Here is a 12,499-nt window from a genome sequence, read left to right as displayed (position 1 = left end):
TAAGCTTTACCTAAACACATAGTCAAAACTGGCAAATTACATCTCTGCATCTGCTAGAAAAGACTGTCTTCACCACCACACTCACCACTAAGAAAACCCCAACCCCTACAATAATGATTAATATTTCATCACTAATACTTGTGCACCTCTTAGGTTAGCTATTGCTTGCTCTGTCTGCATGGCACCTGTTAGACTAAAACGAATTCTCTGATCCAGATGTAAAATGTGACCAAATCAATTTAATCTCCTATACTCACACAGATTCATATGGCAAACATGTTAATTCGCTACTCCCAAACTATTACATCTCCAGTGCTCCAGGTATTTGCTGGTTAGCAATAAAGGTCTTCAGTACCTGCAGACACATATAATGACTTGATCAGATGTGGGTAGCCAGGTGCCGGAGATTCCACGTCGTCCCGGCTGACAGACACAGGAGTGGCGGGCTCTGGAGGCTGCCTGAGTTGTAATGACATTTCATTTCCTGATCCATTTTCCTTCTCCTCCAACACAAAATCTTTTTGTTTTGTTTGCTGAGCCTTTACTAACTGAGACAACAGAACAGCAAATGCACTCTGCACAGCTGCCTGGGCAGCATCAGTCTCCACTTTAGGCTGACCCAGCTGAGCAGGTGGCACAGGGGGCTGTGTGACCATCGGCTGTTTTAGAGGCTCCTGCTCTGGAGGTGGTGGCGGAGGCGGTGGTGGCTGCTGCTGTTCTGACTGTTTTTCACCTGCTGACAAAATTCCAGCAGGAAGATTTATTTTATTTAGTTGCTGTTGAGTCTCCGGGTTTACCTTAATATTCAATACTTGGGCAAACTGTGCCAAACTAACACTTGTTTTAGACTGTAGCAGGTTTAGCAGGATTGCCACTTCATTCTGGTTTAACTGCTGTCCAGTGCTTGTTTTTGCTAAAGACAAAAAAGGTGTTTTTAAGTATTATTTAGAACTGGCATATTTCAGAAACTCAAAAGAAGACTAATCTAGCATGGCTGACACGACTGGCAAAGCATGGGTTTGGACAACACAGAAATGGAATACTTCTACATATTAACTGTCTTTAGGGAGTATCAACAGGAAATGGAACAGTAAGATCCGCCATAACCAAAGTGATTTCCATGAGGTACATGCACACACTTAGATGGAAAAACACCAAGCTAGAGCTCAATATTCCACAATACAACTAAGTTGGGGCTTAAGGCCACCTGCTTTAGGCAGCTATTAGACTTCCAATCCCCATAAAACTTCCTATCTTTGACATATCACAACCTTTTGTTGAAAAGTAGCCATCTGCAAAATCCATTTCCAGTCATATTCCAGACCATTCTAATTCGGCATCTGGGTTTTAACATCTGCCCACCTGGCTCTATGTGGCCTAGGAGCTCACATTATAAGTGCAAACTTTGAGGGAGAAGAAGTCAATCACTCAGTAGCAAGAAACATGTGATAATACAGAGTTATTTCAATTAAATGTAGTTTGCCACAAATAAGAGCAGATCACGATGATGCAGGGTAATATGAATAATGAAGTTTCAATATCAAAGTAGTTTTTCAGCTTCAAACATCCACTGTGGTGAAGCAGCATGGATTGCAACATGCCCTATGAGCAAATGATTTAGAGAAGAAAGCAGTTAAAAGTTAGAAAATGAGTGTGAGCAGGCTGGCTGAGCTCTGATTTTTTCTTAACCCAGGTCAGCACATTCAGTCCTCTTCTATCCTTGCCATTGTGCTATCTTAGTAATATATTAATTCATGGCAGATTAGAAGCCATGCATGACACACAAAAATATTAAGTATATGCCTTGCAAGATTTAAGAACAGCACAGCTGGAAAGTGCTGCAAAACTCACAACCCACAACTCTACTTGTGGATGGGCACCAGGATACAAGCACTTGGAACTCACTTAAGAGGAATCCAGAGACTTCAAAATTGTTTTGCATCAATATTAATATAATCCATCTTCTATTTGGCAATACAAAAAAAAAAAAAAATCACAATTTTCTTACGCCTTATGCTGACTCTCACTCAGATGTTGTGATTAATGGAAGATTTTGCCACATCTGAGGATAGTATACTCAACATTAAAAACTTCTCTCAGACCCTCAGTGAAAATTCATCAGAAAAATGCCAAACAGGGAAACTAATCTACCTGTTCCATACTCTTTGGTTAGCTTTAAGTTCATTCTAACAGGAAACTGTATACTGGGAAATCTGTCATAACAAAATTATTGAGCTCTGAACAGTTCCTGTTAAATTGCAAAATGCAATATCCAGGGGTCCCACTCATGGATCAGAACATTAGGAACTGATACAATGTCTTTTTAAGCTCTCCTGTTGGGGTGCTTAGAAACAAATGCAAGAGTTTTGGTTAAAGTATGTATTTGGTCATAGAGTTATATAATGTGTCTTATTAATAATATTATCTAAGGTGCATTATGACTTTCAGAAGTGTTTTGTTTAATACAGGAAATGCCTCTATGCACCACTAAAAATTAAATTGTCTTCTTTTCTACCTAGACATATTTTTCTGTGTACATATGGGTAAACAGCAATATAGGTCAGAATGATTCCTTGTCTATTTGCTTCGTTTTTTTTGCATAGTCAGTATTAATGACTAATAGTAGTCTCTCATCAGGCTGTTATGTCATAAAAGCACAAAGAAATTAACTATCCTTTGGACTCTTTAAACTTCTAATATAGTTTCATTGATGGGAGAAAAAGTTACAGAAAGTCATTCTTGAAAATGCTGCCAAAAGTTTAGCCTAAACATATGGATTAGCAGAATATTGCAGCTGGTTTACAGTGAGAAACCAGATGAACAGAGCAAGAGGCAATAAATTGCAATAAAATATGATCAAAACAACTACTTTCAATGTATCCTTGCACAGAATATTTGGAGCTCTGCTCTACTGTTAAATTAAGGGTTGATTCAAGATGGTTAGTATACAGAATTGTCAGCTGCAAAGAATGCATAAACTGTGTATTTTAGCTGAACTCCTCTATCAGTGCCATAGGATTTAGGCTTACTTTGCACAATCAAAAATGGTCTAACATTTAACTTAAAGGTATCCATTTGGTGTTGTTACTCTTTGTATTATTACATATTTTTAAGAACTATCACTTAACTGCTGAGTATCTCAAACACTCTCGATACTGGAACCACTACTTTGTTATATTTGTAAAACTTGTCTCAAGCAAGATACTTTGTTAAAGTTTCAGAATTACTGGCAGTGCAATTCACAGAGGTAGATACTTCACGTTATACCAGCTTCTGGGGGTGTGGTTTTGGTGTTTGGTGGTTTTTTTTGTTGTTGTTTTATTTTTTTTTTTACAACTTGATTTAGCCCCAACAACCTGGAAAGCTGAAGACTAACATAACATGCAGATGGAATCTGTTCCATTTAAAATGACAATTATTCTAAACTCTGCCTTCTGACCAGTTCATCAATACCAATGAAGCTCATCCAATCTATGGAGATCGTGAGAAACTTTGAACTGGCTTGTGGAATTACCAAAGAATCATAGATGAGCAAGAGCTAAAATCCCCTCAAAATACAGAGCAAGCAAGTTAGTTGCTCTGACCAGGCTGAAAAGTTAGGTAAAATTGGAAAGGAACACTTACGTTTCCAAAAGCAAAGGCAAATCTTTTGTAACGAAGATTAAACTTACAATCCTGCTCCTTCCTCAAGAATCCAGGAGACGCCAATACTCTGTAAATAACATCTAAAATTTCTAGAGGTGCAATCCAAGTAGTAGGTAATTATAAGAACTGAAAATATTACTGACCAAGTGCTACACTAGAGCTGCCCTGAGTTTTGAGTTGGGAAGAAGTTTGCATGCCTTGTGGGGTGTTGGTTCTGCTCTCATCCATGCCTAGAGACAGATCCTTCCTAGGGACTTTAGCTGCTGTAGAGTCATCAGTCATGCCCATCTGCTTCTGTCTTCTGCGTTTCTTACTCCACAGCTCATGGCAATCCTGCCACAAGGGAAGGCTGCAAAGAATGATTGGAGATAATCAGTTTTATTCCTATTTTTAATTTTTTTTTAAATCATACTGGTAAAAACACTTAAATTGTACATAATGTAACTTCCGAAACCCAGAAATACATCAGGAAACGTTCAAAAGGCAGCAAATTCTCAGACCTGCTTTTTCTGGCTGAAAACTATTTACTGAGTGCCTCTTTCAGAAGCATATGTCCTTCTGGCAGAAAAGAGGAAAAAGTATCTTCAAATGAGAATTATTTTCCTAATTATTTGTGTAATTCAAAACTTCAAATCAGTGCTGCAGAGTTGCTATGAAATATACAACTTGCATACTACCAAATAACTAAGTTATCAATATGAAAACATTTTTTTCAGGGTCCTTCTGTCTGCTTATAAAAGTACTGCTGAGCCATTAGGTCACATATTTGTCCACAGTAATAGACATGGCTATCTAGTATTTATAGTGTATAGCTCAGGCAACCAAGAAAGCATGAGGGAAAAAAGGAAAAAGTTGCAATATAAGCTGCACGAATAAATATCACTTGACACTACCAAAGCTGGGATACCAAGAAGAACAGGGGATATCCTATATAAGACATACGAATGCAGAGGCAAAGTTCTCCTAAGAAATTTATCTGCCACCAATTCTGTCCTCCCATTATAGCTCCCTGCAGGCATCTCAATTCTGATTTCCTGAGGAACACAAAGACCCAGAGAAATACTGAGATGGGCAGTAAAAATAATGGTTTATGTTTTCCTATTACATATTAACTACCTTAGCAGTTATGCCACCCAGAAACATGGAAAAATTAGCTGACAAATGACAAGAAACACTGGAAAGGCAATTATGACAACTGCTTCCTTTATTCTCTCCCTCCACCTGCCAAGTATTTTCTGAAAGACAACTGGAAGCAAGAACTCATTGTGAGAAGTATCCTATGGTCCTCCCAATCTGCATGTCACTTTCTCTGGATGAACAGCTGCTCCTTCCTGAAACAGAACTTCAGTCTCTCAAGAGAACAGTCAACACCTTCCTGTGGTGTGCCAGAAAAAAGTGTGATTCCTCCTAATTTTTAAAAGGACAGCAGTGACTAGTTTGTTTTGAATTTCCATATATCAGCTTCTAGAATGGATGCATTACCACATCCATTCTAGATGGATGCATGGGAAGAAAAGATGATCTTACCATTCACTTACTTTAAAATGCCCATAAGCAACACACTGTACAAGTGGTTTTGAAACTTCAGCAAGCAGCTTGAGATTGCTGATTTCTGATTTTCACACAGTGATATAGTAATATTCAGGCAATGAAACCTCTTTGGCTCATGTTTCAGAACATTAGTAACGTTTGCCCAGAGAGCAAAACAACAAACACCATCTGGACACAATCCATGTGCTCTGGCATGACCCTGCTTGAGCACAGAGACTCGACCAGATGACCCACTGTGGTCCCTGCCCACCTCACCCATTCTGTGATTCTGTACAACAATTTTGTGTATATAACAGGTAAGTCTAGAAAGAATTTTAATAAAATCCTTAGATGAAAAAATCCTTAGATAAAAAGATGTCAGTACCGGCTGCCTTGAAGGCTCAGTTTACTCAAACAGTATCATGGATTCTATGTTCTGACAACTATACTGAGGAAAGAATGAGACCTGCAGATTCTCTAGGTCCTTTTCATTGTTTTCCTTAGGACATGCTCCAATATTATTTGTACTGATTAAATGACTGCAAAGTCACTGCAAAAATCCTACAGGACACTGTAATACACTTCCTCTAGAGAAACTGACAGTAACAACCCTGCACAATTTCACTTTTCCTGCCTGTAAAACCAAGGCTCTCATCTGGTTCATGAAACAATGTATTGTATTTCACTTTAACTCTCAGGTACCTGTGCAGAACTCTATACCCACTGTCATTCTATCATCAAAGACAGCAATTCAGATAAATGGAGGATCTCAAAATCCCTGGAAAAAGTAGACACTGATAAACTGAGATAACAGTTTAAATTAGAAACATTCATAGAAGAGTATTTTCTTTAAAGGTAGTAACTCAATAACTAGTTCTAGGAATGACAAAGCCAACTCTGTTATCTACTGTATGAGTCACTTAGCTACACAAGCATTTTACTGCAGAATCACCTTTCAACAATTGTATAAATATATATAAAAAACTGCATATAAACTTTCAACATTTCTGCCACCATCTCCCTTACTGAACCACAATGAACTTATTGAAACGGGTGCATGTTCACACTTCCTAGAGGTCAGTACCATTACACCAGTGGAAATTACTTACTCTGGAGGAGGCATTTTAGATGGTTCCACATCTCGCAGAAACTCACACTGAAGAGCTTGTTCAGCTGTGCAGCGCTTGCTGGGATCCAGGGCAAGCATATAATCGAATAAATCTAATGCAGCTGGTGGGATGCTACAAAAGTGCAAAACAGAGGAAAGCGTCACATCTTTATTTTGTATCACACACATCTGTGAAAAATTTTAGTGAACACACCCCTTCCAAGATGATCAGTAAGTCCTCAAGTAACTTAAATACTAACAAAACACACCCACAACCTGAGCTTGATAGCAAGAGGCAGAAATACACTTCACCTTTTACTACCTGTGCTATTATATAACCCAAGCTTTCTTCGCCTTGTATTGTTTCATTGCTTGAAACCTTGTACTTACAAAAAAAACACACACATTTTAAAGCTAAGAGTGTATTTTTACATTTTGAAATTTACCACCAGACTTTTGCTTGATTCACAGACAGTAATTCTATTGCTTCAAAGATATTAGTCTCATCAGTATGAACAGGATGATGCATTTCTCTTGAAACCCACTGCACCTGAAGGAGGGGAACAACCCCCTTAAAATAAGCTAACAGCTGTTTTCCATACCTTTCACTTGTGATATATGCACAAAACTAGTCCACTGGTAGTACTTTAGAACACACGGTTCAGGTAACTCCTCTGTGTTGAATGAGTTTATGACATAAAAGACTAATGTTAACCAGACTACATATTTAGCTGTAGCCAGTTTTACCAATAAAAAACAATTAAGTACTTTCAGTTGTTTTCTGGACAGGGCAACAAGCAGGTGTACCAAACAAGTATTTCCTTAGGTGAAAGCTGACAGGTGGCTGAAATTTTAGGGCCTTCTTTCCTCTTCTTGATGCTCCTATTAAATAAGGTTTAATACAAGCTCAGTGGGTACCATGGGAAGGACAAGAACCTAAAGCCATTTTTCTTTACACTTGATCTATGCTCGTTCTCCGGAAAATACTGAAGTTCATAAAGTCTCTGGGAAAACTTAATGCTATTACAGTTGACTAAACTAATTCTTCATTCTTACAAAGCAAACTCTTCCCTCAGTTTTCGACGATACTGCTTCTTTGGTTTCATTGTGTTGAAGTAAGCTAATTTTATAACATCCGGCCACACTGCTGGACAAGGACTTCCGCAAATTCGGCTGTACCAAAAAGAAAGGAGAAAAGGGTATGAGATCCAAAACCACAAGTGAACACATTTTTGCTCTTGCAAGTACAGTGAAAACAAGAAGCATTTTCAATTTTCATGTTCAGGTTATTTTTAGCTAAAATTTCTCCACTGTCAAATGCCCAACACCACTAAACAATGGTGAATTGTCTACAAAGGGTGATCACCCCACACAGACTAAACTTACTGTTTCTGCCTCAGTCCAGCCCAAACATCCTCTACACCAGTGTTTTCCAAAATGTAACCAACTACATCTGAAGAGTTCTCCAGGTATCTGACTAGAAAAACTGGATAGCCCACATTTAGAGTAACTTTTATGTCCTTAGTTCCCAATACCACTGAAGAAAGATATACCAAATAGCTGAAAAAGCAGTTTTTGCTGAGAATTTATTTAATGCTGAAGACATAAGGGAAAAAAACCAAATAATCAAGTAAGTCCTAAAGGCATAAACCACTATACAGAGAAAACCTCTGTATTTTTTACTTCAGTTATGAGTTTTATGCCTCAAGCCTCATCTACCTCCAGAAATGGAGCTGCCAATACTCTTATGCCCTACATTCCATCCCCATCCTTTTTTCCAATAGCTAAGTACAAATTGATCAACACTACAATTCTAAGCAGAAGAGCTAATATGGTATTTCCATATATGCAAGGTTTCAAATTCTCATGCAGTCATAAAAGGACATTTTGCAAATACTTTTTCCTAGTTCAGCCCTCCTTTTCGTAAGATTTAAATGGCTAGTGTAAGAGACCTAATGATTTATGCCCCAGGTGCGATGCCAGTCAATCTGACTTTACACTGGTTGGTGTATGTAATTTTCAGGAGGGAGAATAAAAATAATGAATCTCTTACTATCAAAATGTACCTCACATCTATCTTTGATAAATTTTGAAAAGATAAATGTAGAATTTTTGGCTGCAACACAATTACAGCAGAGATGTTCATAAAACTGATATGTTCAAACAGCAAAAAATGCATAGCATCAGTGAAGACAGGAAATGAGCTACAAACAGAAGCTTCCAGCAGGAGGACATCACAAAGTTTTAGTTTTGTACCAGAGGTAAAACACAAAGAAAAACTTTGAATTACTCATTCTCATGTGCTTCAATGCCATCTAGTGCTCAAAACCAAAAACTCCCAAACTCATGAGTTTAATTCTTCTTATGCCAAAAAGAACCACTGATCTGCTCTGCACCACCTAAAACCTTCATTTATTCAGGCCAGCTAATAACACATTACACAGAAGCATGCTACTGTTCAATCTGTTTTGAAAAACATGTCAGTATATAACTTTGTAATATTTGTTAGTAAGTTAATTTGACCATTTACTGTTCACTTTCTGTAAGTTCTGTAGGACTCACCCCCTTTTCCCCTTATTTCTAGGAAGAGCACCTCTCCTCATTTATAATGTCAATTATGATATCAGAGTCAAGAGCAGATTTTGCTTGCTGAATAAAGGGAAAGAAAAAGATGTTCTGGTTCCACTAAATCATTCTATAATTTATTGAGAACAAGGAAAGAAACAGAATTTTTATGTCCACCAAATGTCTGGCAGTTTTTAAAGAAACAGAAATATTCCCACAAAAGTAATAAAGCTAAGGTGTGTAAATGGTAGGCTCGAAACAAGAACTCATGGCCAGCAGCATGCCAAAAACCTGTTCCTCCCAAATCCCACTTGTCCTTATTATTGTCCATGTCCTCATTCTGATTTGCTGCAAGCAAGTTGCAACATCATCTTAAAAATTACAGACATTTTGATTACTCTCTCTTTACAATTTCAGTAATAAGCAACTCCAGCTACTCTACAAAATCCCATCTTACTGGTCAATGGTACACTGCTAAGAACACAGAACACTCACAAAAAATCCTTCATGTCTGGGCCAAAGTCACTTGTGTTAAATGCCCCTCAAAACCTCTAACATCTCACTCGGGGCAGTTAACTGACCACTTGCAAGTATTTGCAGTGCATTATCTCAGAACACTAAGAAAAGAAACCTGTCAGTTTATGAGGCATCTATGTAGCAGTGTTTGCTAGTTACCTTATGAGTTCCAGTTGAGCAAGTTCTTGATTTGCTTGAAATATTGGTTTCTTTGTAAAAAGTTCACCCAGGATACAACTGTAAAACAGTTTTGCAAAATTCCATGATTACAGCTTTCAGTACAGAATGACAGAAACTTTAAAATTTATTTCTGGCTTGTTTTTATCCTTGCTAGGCTTCTATCCAAACTCTTACCCACAGCTCCAGACATCAATAGCTGGTGTGTATCTTTCTTCCCCAAGGAGAAGTTCAGGAGGCCGATACCATAATGTAATAACTTTGTTGGTATATGGTCGGCTGTTGGAAGGAGGAAAAAGAGAGAACTATCATTTTAGTACAATCACACTTCTAAAAAAATGATACCTCAAGGACTTTACTTCTGTGATGCTGTTCAAGAACAGTACAACCTTCCATTCTCTTTTTAGTCCAGCAAAGCTGTAACTGCACAAAAGAAACACAGCTACCTGATGAAGGCTACAAACAGTCAGATTGAAGATATAAATAATAATCACACAGCCACGTTGATACTATGTGAATAGTGTATCTCCATTATTATTCAGAAAGCAATACTGTGTATTTATTACACTGCTAGTCGTTTCAGGAGCAGGACTCACTTAGATAAAACCAGTAACTTTCATGCACCTATTGGCTATTACCAAACTAAATACAGGACCTCTACAAGCACTTTAAAAAGAAGGAAAAAGTCACTTTTCCCTCTTTAAGTATGAACAAAAACATAAAAGCCTTTTTCTGGAACTGCATCATTCCAATTTTGATTCCAAAGCCTGAAATGCCTCTAGTATCTTCCTATATTTCACAACATCTTTAATTCTCCACAGCTCTAACCAGAAATTTTGGTAACTGTGAATAATCCTTTCCATCCTCCCACTAAAGCAAAGATTTATACTAATAAAGACACACATTTTTTTTGTGCACAGGCTGAACTACAGCATCAACAGCTCAAAATAGAAAGCAGAAAAGAGATGTTTGATTTTGGTTTTGTTTCAACCAGGGTGCTTTAAAAGTGATTCCAGAATTCTTTCAGTTTTCTTCAGTTTTTCACTAGGTGAAACTTTTTTTCTAGTTACCAACACGAGGTAACTCCAAACAGAAAGACTAACAATAAGTATGAACAACCACAGAATGAAGCCTAACAAGCTCTTATAGCATTCTTTCTCAGTAGAACAGGTATCACTTCTGTAAAATCATCTGAGTCCTTCTTTCATTAAGGCACATGACATCAATTCCTTTTTAAAAGGTAGCACGTTTTTGGAAACAATTCCATCATTTATCATATTTATCTCTGAAGCAAACATTCCCTACAAAATATTTACATGGTATGGACTATCTCTACAGATACATTGCTCATATGTATTAGTATATGGTGGTTTTTATTTGAACACTTGTCTTGTCATGCAATCTGTCATACCTCCTACTCCAAACACATTAAATCTACCAGAATAACATTTAAAGGACCCCAACTACAACAACCAAATAGGAACGTACTTAAATTTTTATTTCCTCCCCATTATGCTCCTACTAAGTTCTGTACCCTTTCAAACAATATTAAATTCTAAACAACAGTAAACCAAATGCAAAGTACATGAATTAAAAAACAGCAGCTATTATACACTTGTTGATATACATTAATTTTATCTGTTAACGCAGGTCAGAAGAAAAACTAATGACAAAAGAATTGCCGAAAATCTACTGAGATTCTAATTATTCTCCTATGTTTAACGGGCAATTCTATTAGCTAGCTTAATTAAATCTTAATCTTGGTGTCATTTATGCATAATAGCATAATAATGTTGCTGTTTCATGTACAGTAAAATGGGTTATTGGCATTATAAGGACACTGAACCATTAATCCTTAATGAACAGTGAGTTTTACAAAGAAAATTTAAATTAATTTAAAAACAGACATTAAAAAGACCCAAGCAAAACATGGTAAACCAGAGGACAAAACCCCATTAGGCCAGTTTGATGCGAGTTAAAACAAGAAGGTAGGATAACATCCTTTTATTATTAAGTACATTCAAACATAAAGATAAATAGCTAGCAGATGCTTACGATTATTTCGCTTAGCTATTACACTCAACAGTTTTCATAACTGTACTTAAGCATATTTTCCTGAAATAAGAGTTCTGAGACAACAGCTCAGTGAAACTAACGCTAACACATTTATCAACAACATAACAGCTGTGTAGAAAACAATAAACCCATAAAGCTAACATTATGGATAGTATCTCTCAAATTAGACATGCAGAAATCAAAGTAAGGTCAGGTATCCAAACATCTCTGTATCCAACCACTTCATGGACATATTAATGTAGCGAACATCCCGCCTGGATTTTGAAACATTAGTTCCACATGACAAATGCTACATTAAACTAAATACTGAAGTTTTTAATCATAAAAATCTGTGCACCTGTTTCCTGAAGTATGAGCATAATGAAGCCAAGAACAACAGAAGCACAAGTCACAAGAAGTTTCAGAATAACTTTTATTTAAACTTGTATCTCTGTTTCCAGCAGATTCAACAGCACTGACTGCCTAAAGAATACAATGAACCTCTTGAAATGTAAAGTTAAATCTTACACAAAAGTAATGTTTAGTAATGCTTATTGAATAGGAGCTGTATGATACTTTGTGCCAGCAAAAAAAAAAAAAAATTGTTTTCCCTAAATAACATCTTTGGTATACCAACAGAAGAAATATATCTCAGGTTTACAGGACCAGAAACTGAGGAGTGTAAGTTAATTTCCAATCAATATATGGCCAGTCTCTACCATTATTTATCCAGAACACCTGGAAAAGCAATACACCCGCACAAAGAGACTTTTGTGGTTTTATGCTGTATAAGACAACATGTATTTCTGTCACTTTCCAAAGCAATTACTTGTATTACAGTACAGTAACATTTCCTCTAAACAAAACAGTCTTCTGTCCCTCATAATAGTTAAGCAAAAAGAT

At 36.9% G+C, this 12,499-nt stretch overlaps 1 protein-coding gene across 1 annotated transcript in view; it reads right to left on the bottom strand.

The window, feature by feature from the left end:
- The window catches only part of CDK13 (cyclin dependent kinase 13), a 56,123-nt gene that overhangs the window by 5,833 nt on the left and 37,791 nt on the right, over nucleotides 1–12,499 (bottom strand). Inside the window, exons 10-15 of the mRNA XM_031060869.1 lie at nucleotides 9,719–9,820; nucleotides 9,524–9,601; nucleotides 7,340–7,456; nucleotides 6,285–6,416; nucleotides 3,789–3,994; nucleotides 356–913 (exon numbers count right to left, since the gene is read on the bottom strand). Of these exons, the coding sequence (XP_030916729.1) occupies nucleotides 356–913; nucleotides 3,789–3,994; nucleotides 6,285–6,416; nucleotides 7,340–7,456; nucleotides 9,524–9,601; nucleotides 9,719–9,820 (1,193 nt within the window). The remainder of the gene's footprint in view (nucleotides 1–355; nucleotides 914–3,788; nucleotides 3,995–6,284; nucleotides 6,417–7,339; nucleotides 7,457–9,523; nucleotides 9,602–9,718; nucleotides 9,821–12,499) is intronic.

Source organism: Geospiza fortis, unplaced genomic scaffold, assembly GCF_000277835.1.
Source record: "Geospiza fortis unplaced genomic scaffold, GeoFor_1.0 scaffold265, whole genome shotgun sequence".
NCBI classification, from domain to species: Eukaryota; Metazoa; Chordata; class Aves; order Passeriformes; family Thraupidae; genus Geospiza; species Geospiza fortis.
The sequence above is the reverse complement of the archived record's forward strand: the minus strand, read 5'-3'. Positions and strand labels throughout refer to the sequence as shown.